The sequence below is a fragment of the Cnephaeus nilssonii genome, assembly GCF_951640355.1.
Source record: "Cnephaeus nilssonii genome assembly, chromosome: 6".
NCBI lineage: Eukaryota > Metazoa > Chordata > Mammalia > Chiroptera > Vespertilionidae > Cnephaeus > Cnephaeus nilssonii.
The window spans coordinates 46,923,118-46,939,624 of record NC_137077.1 but is presented as its reverse complement, the minus strand read 5'-3'; the positions used below and the strand labels follow the sequence as shown (position 1 = coordinate 46,939,624).

Genomic DNA, 16,507 nt, shown 5'->3' with positions numbered 1-16,507 from the left:
TGCACCAGGCCTCTATCCTATCTAATAAAAGAGTAATATACAGATTGACCATCACTCCAATACACAAGATCAAGATAGCTGCCCCTATGTGGTCAAAGATCCTGCCCCCATGTGGACACAAGATGGCCACCACAAGATGGCCAGCAGGGGAGGGCAGTTAGGAGGGACCAGGCCTGCAAGGGAAGGCAGTTGAGAGGGACCAGGCCTGCAAGGGAGGGCAGTTGGAGGCAATCAATCCTGCAGAGGAGGGCAGTTAGGGGTGACCAGGCCGGCAGAGGAGGGAAGTTGGGGGCAAACAGGCTGGCAGGGGAGCAGTTAGACATCAATCAGGCTGGCATGGGAGTGGTTAGGGGGTGATCAGGCTGGCAAGCAGAAGCGGTTAGGGGAAATCAGGAAGGCAGGCAGGCGAGCAGTTGGGAGCCAGCAGTCCTGGATTGTCAGAGGGATGTCCGGTGGGATCGGGCCTAAACGGGCAGTTGGACATCTCTCGAGGGGTCCCAGATTGGAGAGGGTGCAAGCTGGACTGAGGGACACCCCCCCCCCGCCCCCGTGCACGAATTTCATGCACCGGGCCTCTAGTATGTATATAAAGTGTGAGTGTGTGTGTGTTTTGGGTTGTGATACAACATGTATTTCTGACTGTGACTTGAGGACAGAAAGATTTGAAAGCCTTCATTGGAGTCCTAGTCAGTTTGGGTCAATGTATAGAGCGTCGGCCTGCAGACTGAAGAGTCTCAAGTTCGATTCCTGCCAAGGGCACATGCCGGGGTTTCGGGCTCAATCCCCACTAGGGGGCATGCAGGAGGCAGCCAATCAATGATTCTCGCTCATCATTGATGTTTCTATCTCTCTCTCCCTCTCCCTTCCTCTCTGAAATAAATAAAGAAATATATACTAGTATATTTTTTTTAAATGAAAATGATGTTTTAAAAAATAAATTTTAAAAAAATGAAAGCCTTCATTGGAGGAATCCAGTTCAATATGACTGAAGCACAGTGGGAAAGTGGGAGAAAGCAGGAGACTAGGTTAGCCAGGGGCGAATGGCAGGTCATGGATGGCTCTATCAGCCAGGATTACCAGTTGGATTTTTAAAAAATATGTGTGTGTGTGTTTATAATCCTCACCTGAGAATATTTTCCCATTGATTTTTAGAGAGAGTGGAAGGGAGAGGGAGAGACAGAGAGAAACACTGATGTGAGAGAGACATATCGATTGGTTGCCTCCTGCATGCCCCCAACCAGGGCTGGGAACCTGCAACCCAGGTATGTGCCCTTGACTGGAATCGAACCCAGGACCCTTCTGTCCACCGGCCGACAGCTCTATCTACTGAGCCAAACTGGCTAGGGCTTAAAAATACGTTTTTATTGATTTTAGAAAGAGAGGAAGGGAGAGGAATAGAGAGAGAGGAACATCAATGAGAGTTTAGAAACATCGATTGGCTGCCTCCTACACACACCTCCACTGGGCATCGAACTCTCAACTGGGCATGTGTCCTGACCAGGAATCAAAATGGTGACCTCTTAGTTCATGGGTTGATGCTCAACCGCTGAGCCATACTGGCCAAGCACCTATTGGACTTTATTCAAAGTGGACCTGACCCCATAGGAAGACTTAAGCAGAGGATAGCCATAACCTGCATAGTTTCTTATCTTTTTTAAAAAAATACATTTTTTATTTCAGAGAGGAAGCAAGAGGGAGAGATAGAAACATCAATGATGAGAGAGAATCATTGATCGGCTGCCTCCTGCATGCCCCACACCAGGGATCTAGCCCACAACCTGGGCATGTTCCCTGACTGGGAATCGAACCGTGAGCTCCTGGTTCATAGGTTGATGCTCAACCACTGAGCCAAGCCATTCAGGCTCTTATCTTTGTTTTTTTAAAAAAATATATTTTATTGATTTTTTACAGAGAGGAAGAGAGAGGGATAGAGAGTTAGAAACATCGATGAGAGAGAAACATCGATCAGCTGCCTCTTGCACACCCGCTACTGGGGATGTGCCCGCAACCAAGGTACATGCCCTTGACCGGAATCGAACCTGGGACCCTTGAGTCCGCAGGCCGACGCTCTATCCACTGAGCCAAACCGGTTTCGGCTTATCTTTGTTTTTAATACAGCCATTAGAAACAGAGAAACTAAATCTCCTTACAATCATTTTCCTACCATAACAGCTTTGCCTCACTTTTGCTGGCAAGAAATTTGGGGCAGACAGGGGAAGAGTTATATTTATATCTTGAGCTGTGCCAGGTTAAGAAGGACCTCCTGGAGGGGCCCAGGAGAGTGGAAACACAAAGACCCCCAGGGAGGTTGTAATGAAGGGTGAGCCAAAGGGAGACAGAGAGCAGAGAGGAAAAAGGGTGTGGAGTTACTACATGGGAGGATGAGGAAGTGTCTGGACTTGGGAAACTAAAGAGGGAATAAGTCTGGCTCTGTGTCCATGTCATTTCCCAGCTGACTCCTCTGTCCCTGAGGTCCTTTCCTCCTTAGAATTCCCCCTAGCATGAGGACTCCCTACCGCTCACTCAGCAAGTAGCTACCTTGGTCTTGACCAAACCCTGGGTGCTGGCAAGAGAAGACAGGAAGGCCCGTCTGCTGTGGTCTCGCCAGTCTCCCATATCCAAGTGCCTGCTTCCCACGTGGCTTTGGCTATGTTCTGCTCCTCTGTTCCCCCCACTCCCACCGCCAACTCAGCCAAACACAGGCTTGCTTCTTCAGGACCAGCATCTTTACTACTGCCTCCCTCTGTTCCTCTTCTGCCCATCCTCAGCCATCTCCATACTTTCTTCCTAATTCTTAGTCTAGCTCAGGTAGCTTTATTGGAGGTGGGGTGAGGGGTCTTTTCTCCTCCTACAAACACTTAAAAAAAAATAGTTTAGTGATTTCAGAGAGGAAGGGAGAGATTGATCAGCCGCCTCCTGCTCACCCCCTACTGGGAATGGAGCCCATATCAGGGCATGTGCCCTTGACTGGGAATCGAACCTGGGACCCTTCAGCCCGCAGGACGATGCTCTATCCACTGAGCCAAACCAGGCAGGACCTTACAAACACTTTTACTCACATACACATACAGGTTCTCTTTCCAGGCCTCCATCTCTTGCTCCCACACCATCCCATTCCCCTAGAACAATCCCTATGCCCTGGCCCACCTCTTGGCATCCTATTCTTGTTTTGCATCATAGCTCAGTGCTTCCTTTTCCAGGAAGTTTGCCTGGAAAATTTTCCTCTTTGCCTTCGTTTCTCTTCCCAATTTCTCAGCAGACGCATGGAACAGCACCCAGCTCCCAGGATAAGAGACAGAAGAAAAGCACGAGAAACAGCAAAGCCGGGAACCACCTGGCACTCACAGCTAAGCTTTGGTTTCCTCCTGTGGAACATAAACAATTTCACAGAATACCACCACCACGCAAGGCCACTCTGTGGCCATGATAATGACAGATCAAGAACAAGACCTCTCTGTAGTCACCTCTCTGTAGTCACATCAGAACAGTGTCCAAGCCACAAAAATGACCAAACACCCCCCTCTCTTAGCTAATACTTGTGGCCACTGCTGCTTTACGTATGTATCACCGCTTTCATCCTGCTTCATTCCTCCCAGTGTCTAGATAAAATTAACTAAGGTACCCAATTGTAGAATTCTCTGGCTTCCTGGTAGCATCCAACCCAGAGCAAAGCTTGTCTTCCTTGACCTTTCCCCAAATCTGCAAGTGTAACTCCAAATCCTAAATCCGTTCCAACACCCACGGGGTGGCCCACCGTTCTGCCAAGGTGGGTGTTCCCCTTGTTCAACTACAAGTATCTGCTGGTGGTTTTGGCGGGAGCGAATTGACAATCATAAACAACATATACCTATACTTGTATTTTTAAAACTTGTTAAGAAGCAAAATTTGACTGAGTAACTTTGGAGAATAATTGGCTTTTTTAAGTGATTCATGAATCCGGCAGCACCCCATCTAGCAACAGAAGGGGCTGAGAGGAGGGGTTGTACAAAATGGGAGGTTTTTATAGGAAGAAGGGTCAGGGAAGGCACCTATTAACAAAAGAAAAGAAAGAATTATTTGGGGGGAGCCACTGGAGAAAATGGGAAGGGTTGTATCATGCAGGTTGCCCCTTTATTCTATGGGGGAGGGGATGGAGAGGGCCCACGGGACAGACTGCTTTATTGGTTTTGACCAGAAACTGTAGATACTAGGTTTGGTATCATGGGCTTTTAGCATGAGTAATACCATTTTGGGCCTGTGGTTTTCTTATAGTTTGGAATTTTGCATTTTATACTATTTTAGCATCAGATTTCCTTTCCTAAATATGTTCTCAAGCAAATTGCCTCCCTCCCCCCACCCCCATGTCTGTTTCAGAGGACTGGATTGATTCTTTAGTCTTTGTGTATGGTTAGCATTTTCCTGTATCCACATTCTTCCTTACCTGATCTTGTCAGGATTGAGGCCCAGGTGAAACCACCCTCTTCTATACTAGTAAGCCTTCCACAGTCACCTAACCAGATCTGACCCCTCCCTCCTCAGCACTCCTGCTGCGTTTGTTTGGTTTTCTTTACCCACAAGGCTCTTGCTTAATCTCCCCTCATAGCTGTAAACTCCTTGAAGACAGAGACTGAGTCTTAAAAACTTGGTTAGGACTCTCGTAGCTGCTCCAGCTAAAAATGCCCAGTTAAAAGGCCCAGTGTTCCCAAGTGCCAGGGGCCACAGATCCCGAGATCATGAGGAGTGTATGGCTTAGGACCAGGGGTGGAGCACCTGAGTCATATTAAGGGACAGGGAAAATGGGCTTGGCCCTGCCAGACTCCTGGGGGACACAGATGGCAGGGTGCCTGGAGCTCTTTGTAAGGATCGCTGGGGCACAGAAAGTACTGGGCTTGTGTACCCCCTGGTAAGACAGAGTGAATTTGAATTTGTATCCACCCTGAACACCTTTGTGTGTCATGTCACTGTCCCAGATTAGGAGTTTATCAGAGTAATCAGAGTCAAAAAAAGATAGGGCAGCCCTGAGCTCTGAACATGTGGTTCTCTCTCTCTCTCTCTCTCTCTCTCTCTCTCTCTCTCTCTCTCTCTCTCTCTCTCTTCCTCTCTCATGCTCTGTAGGCTAGTAGTTTTTAAACTGTGTTCACTAGGGTTTGTTTCAGGAGGGGTTGGGGGTGGGGTATGAGCCCCCTTAAAATTTCTCATTCTGATTCAACCAGAGCAATTTTGTTTTGCATCATTTTGTGTGTGTGTTTTGAGATTCTGCATAGGATTTAAGTTGTAAAGGAGTTTACTACATGTAAACAACACTATGGAAATACAATCAGCAAAATCCAGAATATGCAATGCACCGTAGAATAAACCACCTCATTTGTTCAACAAATAAATTACAAGGAAAAAAAAGGAAGGGGTTAGTGGAACCGATAAAAGAAAAGAAACTTACGAGCCATAGCAACCAAATTCGGTGTGTGGACCTTGTTTAGGTTCTGACTTGAATAAACTGATAGGGGCATTTTAACATTGACTGGGTATTTGGTGACATTGAGTTATTATTATTATTCTTTTTAGTTGTGATCATGGTATTGTGGTTATGTAAACAAAGAGTCTTTTTCTTTTAGAGATGAGTACTGAAATATCTAAGAATTCAACGATATAATGTCCAACGTTTGTTTTAAAATAATCCAGTACAGGAGGGGTAGTAGGGAGAAGTGGGTTGGGATATAGCTGAAGTAAGATTATGTTAATTGTTGAAGCTGGGTAATGGATACATAGGGCTTCATTGTATTATTCCTTCTACCTTTTATTTTTATTATTTTTGTTAAAGTATGTTTTTTTAATTGAATTTTTAGAGAGGTGGAAATACTGATGAGAGAGAAACACTGGGGATCAAGCCCACATCACAGGCATGTGCCCTGACCGGGAATCAAACCAGGGACCTCTTGATTCATGGGTCGATGCTCAACCACTGAGCCACACCTGCTTGGCTATTTTTTCTACCTTTTAAAATGCTTTCACATTTCCACACCCCTCCCCCCCCCAAAAAAAGCTATTCACCACTTTACACTGTATAATCCAGTGGTTTTAGTATATTCACATAATTGTACAACCATCATCATAATCAAATTTAGAAGATTTTCATCACCCCAAAAACAAACCCTATCCCCATTAGTAGTCACTCTCCATTTCCCTCAACCCCTACAGCTCTAGGCATCCCCTAATCTATTTTCCTTTGGATTTGGCTCCTCTAGATATTTCATACAAATGTAATCCTAACGTATGATCTTTTTTGACTGGCTTCCTTTATCTTAGGATAAAGTTTTCACGTATAACCTTACTTTATTTTTTCTTATTGATTTGAGAGCGAGTGAGGAAGGGACAGAGAGAGACAGAGAGATTGATCTCTTGTTGTTCCACTTATTTATGCATTCATTGGTTGACTCTTGTATGTGCCCTGCTCAGGGATCTAGCCTGAAAACTTGGTGTGTTGGGACGGTGCTCTAACCAACTGAGCTACCTGGCCGGAGCAAGTATAACAACTTGTTTTTTATTTGTTTGTTTTTTGTTAATCCTCACCAGAGGATATTACCCATATTCCATATTCCATTGATTTTTTTTTTCTAGAGAAAATGGGAGAGGGAAGAGAGAGAGAGAGAGAGAGAGAGAGAGAGAGAGAGAGAGAGAGAGAGAGAGGAGAAACATTGATGTAAGACACAATGATTGGTTGCCTCCTGCACACACCCCCATGCGGAAAGGGATGGGAGCTGGATCGAACTTGCAACCCAGGTACATGCCCTTGACTAGGAATCGAACCCGAGACCCTTCAGGTGCGCAAGACAACACTCTAACCACTGAGCAACACCAGCCAGGGCAGTATAACCTTGTTTTAAACTCTTCTGGTCTTGATAAGAAAGAGACATCTTGTAAATGTATTTCTCTGGCTATAGACTTTATTTTTTTAATATATTTTATTGATTTTTTACAGAGAGGAAGAGTGAGGGATAGAGAGTTAGAAACATCGATGAGAGAGAATCATTGATCAGCTGCCTCCTGCACACCCCCCACTGGGGATGTACCCGCAACCAAGGTACATGCCCTTGACTGGAATCGAACCTGGGACCCTTCAGTCCGCAGGCCGACGCTCTATCCACTGAGCCAAACCAGTTTTGGCTCTGGCTATAGACTTTAAAATAAAGACACTTAAAAGAGGTTTAAACAGACTTGGGGGGTGGGGAGGGAGTCTAACTGCTAAAAAAGAATGGCTAAAAACCCCTTCTCTAGTTCAAATCCCTTGCAAGTACCTTTAAGGAAATGGGCCCAGAGAAGGCAGTGACTCACCCAAATACACACAGCTTGTTAAGGGCCGAGCTGGGCCCAACAGCTAGAACTGCTGATCTTTGGTTCCATCCTCTTTTCACATTGTCACATTAACTTCTGACCTAACACAAACTCATATCACTTTCCCCACCACAACTCACAAACCTGTGACCCACAAAATATCTTCAGAGACACATCTCGAGAGTCAGCCATGGCGGGGGCTGCTCTATCTCAGTGCAGGCTTTCGGCTGCCCTACCCTGAAATGTAGCCACCCGGGGAAGAACCAGTGATAACACCGGCTCCAGAATTTCCATCTCAGAGGAGCTCAGGCATGGCAATCTGGTTAGAAGCCAGAAGCCAGAGAAGCTGTTTGCATAGCAGAAACAGTTTTTACTTGCATTGATTTTTTTTTTGAGTGGCTGGTGGAGGGCATGTAGAGAACATGGGGGAGCAGGAGCTAAAACCTTTGGGGCTGCCATTGGAGGTAACCCAGCTAAGGGTTAACAGGATGTATGGGAACCCACTGGTGCCTGGAGCACTGAGTCCAGAGGAGACAGAGGGTGGGAACAGGAGGGAAAGGTCAGGCTGAGGGGAAGGACTCCAGGTTGAGGCAGTCTGTGATCTTACAGCTGTTCCTGGAACTCTCCCAAACCATACTTATGGGCAGCTCAGAGAGGCTGGCGAAAAGGGCAAGAAGAGGACAAATTCTATAGATGGAACATTATCTGAGACCTGGGGAAACATAGGGAGGAGAAACTTCCAGAGAGTCTGGAAGAGGATGGCAGCACCTGGATAACTCTCTTCCTTTCCCTTCCTTCCTTCCTTCCTTCCTTCCTTCCTTCCTTCCTTCCTTCCTTCCTTCCTTCCTTCCTTCCTCCCTCCCTCCCTCCCTCCCTCCCTCCCTCTCTCTCTTTCTTCCCTTTGTTTTTGTTAATCCTCAGTCGAGAATATTTTTCCATTGATTCCTAGAAAAAGTAGAAGGGAGGGGGAGACACAGAGAGACACACACACACACTGATTGGTCGCCTCCCGCATGCTCCCAGACTAGGGCCGGGGAAGCTCAAGCCCGCAACCAGCCGAGGTACCAGGTACATGCCATTGAGTGGAATAGAACCCGGGACCCTTCAGTCCACTAGCTGATGCTCTATCCACTGGGCCAAACCAGCTAGGGCTGGATAACTTCTCTTTCTACCTTGGAGGCCCCCTTACCTGAATCCTGGTCCCTGGCAGGGGGACCTGAGGAGATGGGGAGAGGACAGTGAAGGCCTTGGCCTCAGACCTCTCAGACAAACATGGACTGTGGCCTTGGATGCCACAGGATTTGATAGGGGAAACATTGGCTAGGTTATATTCTCACAATGTCATCCATTCTCCTGTCTATAGTGGGCATCGGGAATCTCACCCTTAGAGACCTGTCCTTTTGGGTCTGGGGAGGGCTTTTAAGCATCCTTTATAACAGGGAAAATATCCCTTGGTGGGGCAGCAATGATGGTGAATTACGAGTAAGCTCAGATGGAATAAGACCCAGAGCCTGCTCCAGAGGTGCTGGGCTCACCAAGGTGAAGGGACCTAGGATGAACTCTGGAGTGCTTTCACTTTTGCTCACCTCACCGTCAGTCTTACTTTACCCCGATAACCAGAAGGCCTTGTTTGAGCTCTGGTGGTTGCGAAGAAGCAGTGAGTCATTCGAGCTGTGTACATCCCATGGTTCTGACTAGTGGATTGGCACCTTAAGTTGCAAGGGCTCGGAGGGGCAGGTTATGTAGGCAGTTATGTAGCTCATCTCAACTTTAGGTTGCCCTTCAGTTTTCTAATCCAAGCCCAGCCTGGACTTTAATCAGGTGACACATATTGGTATCAGTAGGTGTCACCTGGAACTGGACCTGTGCCTGATTCATCCAGGGAGCTGAACCCAGGCAGTAGAACAAACATCCAAGCAGCTCCTGCCAGGCATGGGGTGAGAGGTTGTCGGGCCAAACAGACAGAGACTTTGTTTGCTTTGTTGTCATCTTTTCTCCCAACCCCACTCTCATTCCTTTCTCTCCGCCCATCTCTGGGTCAGGGCCTGTGTGGGGTTTTTCCAGATGATGCGAGAAGGCTTTCTTATTCATTTGTTTTTGGTGAAGGTGATTCCTGAGGAAGAGACTCAGGAATTGAAAGGGGGAATAGCAGGAACTGATAAAGGCACAGAGCAGAAGCTTCTGGGAGGGGAAGCCAAGAGTGGGAACTGGTTTGGATGGGGATTAGAGGGAACAAAGAGGTCAGAGGTCTCTGCCCCCACCCCAAACCCACCCCCACGGGGGTCGGGGGTGCCACCTGTCTATAGTTCAGGCAGGTCCTGCTCTTCTGGGACAACTCTAGCTTGACCTCACTTTCTACGTTCGTGGCTAGTTTTTGACACTAATTGGTGGACACTCAAGACCAATAAATTTGGCTTCAAGTCCCTTCCCTCTTCCCTAATACAAATGCAAAACGTGGGAATCCCCTTTCCGAGGAAGGTGCAGCTTTAAGAGAAAGGGAAGGGAGGAAGAGGGCGCTGACTCAGATCCTCCTACCATTGGCTGCTGGAGGGGATCCCACCTCAGGGATTGGCTCTGACAGAGTCCTCCTCCTCTTATGATTGGCTCACCCAGGCAGATATAAAGGGGGCTGTGCCGGCCTTCTCTTCAGTTGGAGCGAGGCAGGGAATTCTGCTGGTTTCCGTGCTGAGACGCACCTGTCGCAATCCTTTCCTCTCTGGACCAGAGTGCAAGTCCCACGGAGGCTACAGTCATGAAGGAAAGGCGCGCCCCCCAGCCAGTCGTGGCCAGATGTAAACTCGTTTTGGTGGGGGACGTGCAGTGTGGGAAGACAGCGATGTTACAGGTGTTAGCGAAGGACTGCTATCCCGAGGTGAGCTGTCTGCCCGCCCCCCTGGCCAGCTTTTCTCCTTGCCCGCCTGCCCGCTGCCCGGGATAGATTCCCACCTGCCCAGGAGAGCTCTCTGTCCTGTCCCCACCCCACCCCACCCCACCCCACCCCACCCTCTGCTGCTTTCTGGCTGGAGGACTGCCCTGCCTGAGCTTCCCCCTGAGACCTGTTCCACTTCTGCCGCCGCGCTGGTGCCGGCTCCTCCTCACCTCCTCACCCATAGGCCCCGGTCAGATCCCCTCCTACCTCCCTGTGTCTGGAGTCTGCTCTCTGGAGAGGGGACTGGGGGCATGCTAGAATCTGGGGTTTCTTGACGCAATACATGCCTGCCCCTCCACCCCAACCTCAAAGGTTCTGTGAGCATGGCTCCAGGCCATCTCCTGCTGCCCCTTCCGACTGTTCTGTAGGTCCAGGGGGCTTGTGGGGAGAAGCAAAGAGTTAGAATTGGCTTGTGACTCTGAAATTGGGAGACAGACAAATCTGGGGATGAGAGGAGTGAGTGAGTGAGTGTGTGTGTGTGTCCCCAACCATCTAAAATATGGGGGGCATGTCCCGGGCTGAGAGTCATTCCCATTTCTTAATTTGATGGAGCAAAGTGCCCGTGCCTCTCCATGCTCCTGCATCCTGTTCCATGTGGTCCCTCCCGCCCCAGGTATCCCCTCCTCTGGCCGTGTTCGTATCTCATTAGGGAGAGTGGCTTCTTGTGCAGCCAGGGGGCAGGGGGCCCAGGGTGTGAATAGCTCCTCTCTTTTCACAGACGTATGTGCCCACCGTGTTTGAGAATTACACAGCCTGCTTGGAGACAGAGGAACAGAGAGTGGAGCTTAGTCTCTGGGACACCTCAGGTAAGACTGCTGGCCCCAAATGCCCCTTCCCGCCTCTCCTGGGCGGCTGCAGCTGCTGTTTTTTTAGACATTGTTTTCCTCTTTGATGGGGAGAAGGAGCCTGGTGCTTGCCAGAAAACTGAAAGAAGGGGACCTGAAGATCCCTCTGTTGGGTGTAGGGGGAGGGCCTGGTCAACTCAGTTGGCTGGTCCAGGGGTGCAGAATGGAAGAACCCCAGACGCCACTCATTTCTCTGGGTCTAGCTTCATCCTTCAGAGGGCTGGGTGGTGAGGTGAATGAACCCCTGAATACTTCTTGGGGGCAGTCAGTCAGACAGGGCTGCTCCATTTTCACACCCTGCTACCACACACACAGCATTTACTGCCCAGAGCAAAGCCAAATGAGGCCGAAGGCAGTGCTGCTGGGGCAGTGGTGGTTGAGACAAGGAAACAAGCCTGCTTTGGGGGGAAATAGTGTTCCTTTCCTGCCTCAGTTTTCTCTCCTGCATTCCATCTCTGGCCACCGCTGTCCGCTGCCGCAGCTCAGCTCTGCTCGTCATAGCGCTGCGGCTCAGGGCTGAAGTGATGCATCATCGAGGCTTTGGAGGGTGGGGAGACAGTCGATATGGGGCAGTCACATTGTGGACAGTGGCGGGAGGGGGCCATTTCCCCCACACTGGGCCGAGGTGGACGTGCCCTGTCTTTCTGGGACGTAGGAAGCAATATTTTTCCAGCCTCTCAACCCTAAACCCTCCGTGCTAGGCTACCCCTGGCATTGATTCTGCCCCCCCTCCCATTATCTCTTTACCCCAGCCCTTTTTAAATAGATTGGGTTCAGAGTCGTAATTAAGGACGAAGAGCCAGGAACAGGAGAAAGAAAATAAAATCTGCTCCTCTCTAAAAACGCATATGCAGGCCGAGTTTCCAGAGGAACTATAAATCACTACGGGTTTCCTGTTCCATATAATAAATATGCAGTCCTATTCCTCCAAAGAGCTGTTGTCCCCCTGATCCAATTGTGAGGTCTGAAAAGGTTTGGGGTAGGGGATGGGAGGGTATACAGAAAAATGAGACTTCCCCTGCCGCCCCCTCCCCAAAACAAAACAAAGCAAAACAAAAATTCCTCAACCTGCACTGCTTCCTGGGCTGCAGTTCCAGAGGGTGGGAGGCCGGGTGCTGGCTCTCCTGGACCGTGCTGTGCTGGCTGGAGCCGGCTGGGACGCAGTTGGCTGCATGATGTATGCTTTTGCATCTGCTGTATCCTGTCCACCTTTCAATCTTCCCAGAATCTTACTGCAGCGCATCTCTTTCCACTACCACCGCCCCGACGCGCCACTCCCCTCTACCACCACTACTTCCTGCTGCTTCCCCCTCCTCCCACAGTCAGAATGCAGCCTTTGAATTCCAATCCAGATAATGGAAAATCAGCAAGGTGGTCTCTGTTTCCTACATCGAATCCCCACCCCACTCTACCCCCCAATTTCCAAAAGGATGCTGGCTATCGGTCATCCTCAAACTCCCTCTTTCAATCAGATGCACGTAAGGAAGGAGGAAGCGGCAGCTGAGTGTGGGATGGGGCTTCCCAGCATTGGGGCCTGGGTGGAACCTGTTCCCATTATTCACTTGCCAGTCTTAGGGGAGGGGGATTGCTTGGAGCCAGATGGAGGCCTCCTCCCCTCCCCCGCCCCAGCGCTGCAGTGCTCCCTCTGCTCAGTGCTGTGGGTGATGCGGGTGATGCGACCCCTCCTCAGAGAGGGGATGGGGGCAGATTGCTGAAGGCGCAGGCAGCTATCCCAACTCCCCTTTACTCTTTTTTTTTTTTTTAACAACCAACCCCCTCCCCACTTGGATTCCCCCCAGTTTCCATGGTGATTGTGGTGCAGGGAGAGGGGCTGCTTGCTATTCTAAGCACGGATTGTCTGGGTTCCAAATCTGCTACTGTTCCTTCCCAGGGTGGAGGGGGGCAGGCTCAGCTCCTAGCAGTCTCCCACATTAGACCACCTGGGTCTGCACTGCCGACTGCCCTCCCAGTGAGGATCCCTTACTCTAAATCCCCAGCTCTTGGTGCCACTGTCTCTGAGACTGTCTCCCTGAGATCTGGGGGGGACAGGGGCTGCAGCTTTCTTTTTGCCCTTTTCAGTGTAAGCCGATTTGGGTAGAGGAGGAGCAGGGCACTGAATCCCTCCCAGCCTCTTAGAGTCTGACCCCATGGCAAACAAGCAGGGCAGCTGTTATGTAACAGGCAGGTTTGTTTCTTCCTTGGGGAGAACCTTGGAGCAGAAAAGGGGGGGGGCAGAGGTGGTGCAGCAGGCAGACTCTAGAAAAGAGGAGACCCTAACAAGCCCTGGTCTCTGCAGGGGTGGGAGCGCCCTCCTCGGGGACTCAGAACTGGCACACCTTAAATTAAGCCTAGAGTAGGAGACCCAGACAGGGGCAAATCATGTTCCACTCGCCTTACATTTTGCCCTTTTCCCTTTTTTTCATGCTTCTGGCAGGTGTCAGGTCCCCAGCTTCCATGCAGCAGCGGGTTCCCCTGGGAGATGGGTGGGGCCCACTAACCTCAGGGACCAAGAATGATCTTCCCAGGCTCGTTGGGTTTAGGCCTGTAGGGGAGGGAAACTGCCATGGCTCGTCATCAGCTCTTTCTCCCCTACAACAGGGTCTCCCTACTATGACAATGTCCGTCCACTCTGCTACAGCGACTCGGACGCAGTATTACTGTGCTTTGATATCAGCCGTCCGGAGACAGTGGATAGTGCACTCAAGAAGGTGAGTCTGAAACTCTACAATCTCTAGCTCAGCTTGAGAACAGAAAGGAACATTGAGGACCTTGTCATCTAATCCCCTCTTGTGTAACAGAAAGAAACTGAGGCCAGGGGAGGAAGAAATTTGCCTAAGGCCACACCATTAGCTACATCGCTGGGACTAGAACCCAGCTCTCCTGCCCCTGCCCCTGCCCTATACTGCTCTGCCAGAGGACCAGCAAGGGAGGGTGGTGTTGAAGACTCAGGAAGCGAAGGAGTGAGAGTCAGAGAACCTCTTGGTGATATGGTTTGAGGGTCAGGGAGGAGGTCTTCTAGAGGCAGCTTCTATAGACCTTGATCCCAGGCCCTCTAGAACTGGGCAAGCCAGGCAGGCCTGAGCAGAGCTGCTGGTAGGAAATGCCTAGGTCTGGGTGGCAAAATCTGGTCATACGGAGGAGTCCCAGGATACCTTGTGGAACTAGCCTAGTTTCCCAGAAGTCTCTGGGACTATCACCTTCCCTTGGGAAGAGACTGGTTGTCTTCCTTCTGGCTTTCTGAATCTGTGGAGCCCTCTGACTGGATTGAGGGAGCAGATCCAGGCTCGACTGCTTGGCAGAGAGCGGGAAGAGATTTACCCTAGTTCTTTCTCTAGTGACTGGGCTGTTGAAAGAGGGGACAGGCTCTTGGGTCAGCATTCCTGTGGCCCCAAGTCCTCATGGGCTGGAAGATGATGTCATTGTGCAGTGGCGATGCTGTGACTCAGAGGGATGGCTGGGCTGGTGATAAGCTCTACAGTGTGTGATGTTGCCAGCTGGGCTTCTCTGGGTATGTCAGCCGCTGACTATCCTTTTTTGCCTGGCTCTTCAGTGGAGGACGGAAATCCTAGATTATTGTCCCAGCACCCGGGTTTTGCTTATTGGCTGCAAGACAGACCTGCGAACAGACCTGAGCACCCTGATGGAGCTGTCCCACCAGAAGCAGGCACCCATCTCATACGAGCAGGTGTGTGCGCACCACGGTGTGTTGGGGTGGGGTGGAGAAGGCTATAGGCAAAGCCCTTGTTCAGGCTCTCTCACTATAGCAAGAGAGAATTGGTATTTTGGGGGCCATCTATAATCAGCAACTAATCACCTGGATAGATGTGATACTCATTTACCCAGATTTATGCTATAGGTTGACAGGTGAGCATTCCTCTGTGTTTCTCAGATTGTTTTTGTGCACCACCTGCATTAGAATCACTAGAGGTGCTTATTAGAATTCCTGACTCCATATGTATAGAGTCACTTTGGGACAAAGATATGGAATTACATTTTCAATGAAATCCTGGATAATTTCTTATGCACATGGGAGTAAAGGTTCGTTTTTTTAAAACCAGTGTTTCATATTAGACTTGTCTGGGGAGCTCTTAAAAATACTAATGCCTAGGCCCTACCCCCAGAAATTCTGATTTACTTGTTCTGGCATCAATATGGGGTTGTTGGTTTTATTTATTTTTTTAATTTATTTATTGTCTAAAATTTTACATAAGTCTCCTTTTCCCCCGCTTGACCCCCTCCCCAAGCCATTCCCACCCGGGGCAAGCCCCCACCACCCCAGTGTCTGTGTCCATTGGTTATGCTAACATGCATGCATACAAGTCCTTTGGTATCAATATGGTTTTAAAAGTGTCCCAGGTGATGCCAAGGTGCTGTCAGGCTTCACCTTCAGAAAATAATTAGCAGAGGGTGATGGTGGGAGACTGGCAGTTGGGTCCCCTCTGGGGTAGCCCCCGGAGTACCACTAACCACAGGAGGCAGTGTTTCAGAGCCATTTGGACCACTGCGTCGGTGACCTCAATCCCCCCTCCCCCTGCAGGGCTGTGCAATAGCCAAGCAGCTGGGTGCGGAAATCTACCTGGAAGGCTCAGCTTTCACCTCAGAAAAGAGTATCCACAGCATCTTCCGGACGGCGTCCATGGTGTGTCTGAACAAGCCCAGCCCGGTGCCCCCAAAGAGCCCTGCCCGAAGCTTCTCTAAGCGACTGCTCCACCTCCCCAGTCGTTCTGAACTCATCTCTTCTACCTTCAAGAAGGAAAAGGCCAAAAGCTGCTCCATTATGTGAAGTGGGGGTTGGAGAGGGGAGACCACCTCCCACTTCCCCCCTCGGGTTGCAGAGGCACGGGGAGAGGGAGGATGAGACAATGTAGGACACTGGACCACGAGTTTTTCAGACTGCCGCGGTGAGGGCTTGGAAGGAGACAAGAATGGGACAAGGAAAGAGCCAGGCCCGGCTTGAGGACCTGACGCTGAGAAAGAACCATCACACCCCAAGCCAGGCACTAGGTGGTGGAGGGGGTGGCTGCCCCGGTGCCCCCCACTCCAGAGGAAGAAATGGTGTGGGAGTGTGGGGGGCATGCTGGCCGCATGGGCTCAGGGGTCTTATAAGAGCCTCACCTTCAGCGTCATGCCTCTTCCACCCAGCGTTTCCATGCAGCCAGGGGACAGGAGGGGTCCCTGAGCCCTCCCCCTCCCCTCCGAGGGGGCCACAGAGGAGTGGAGAGTGGGGAAGCCAGGAGGCAGCTCCCTTGGGGGCTGAGCCCAGGTGCTTCACAACTGAAATCAGAAGGACAGGAGCTGGTCAGAGCCAATGGGAAGGAAACCTCATCTTTGCATAGCCCATGCCTCATGGAGAGGTGACATCACACATTCACATGCTTCTCGCCTAAGTCCCCAGGGTCCAAGGGAGAAGCCCTGGACCCCCTTC

The 16,507-nt window shown here is 50.2% G+C and overlaps 1 protein-coding gene across 1 annotated transcript; it reads left to right on the top strand.

Moving 5' to 3' along the window:
• The first annotated feature begins 9,970 nt into the window (after positions 1–9,970).
• On the top strand, positions 9,971–16,507 carry RND1 (Rho family GTPase 1). The gene is made up of 5 exons (XM_079775958.1): positions 9,971–10,180; positions 10,956–11,043; positions 13,681–13,790; positions 14,633–14,767; positions 15,620–16,507. Exons 1-5 carry the CDS (start codon positions 10,061–10,063, stop codon positions 15,863–15,865), a joined length of 699 nt encoding a protein of 232 aa, XP_079632084.1. The 5' UTR covers positions 9,971–10,060; the 3' UTR covers positions 15,866–16,507.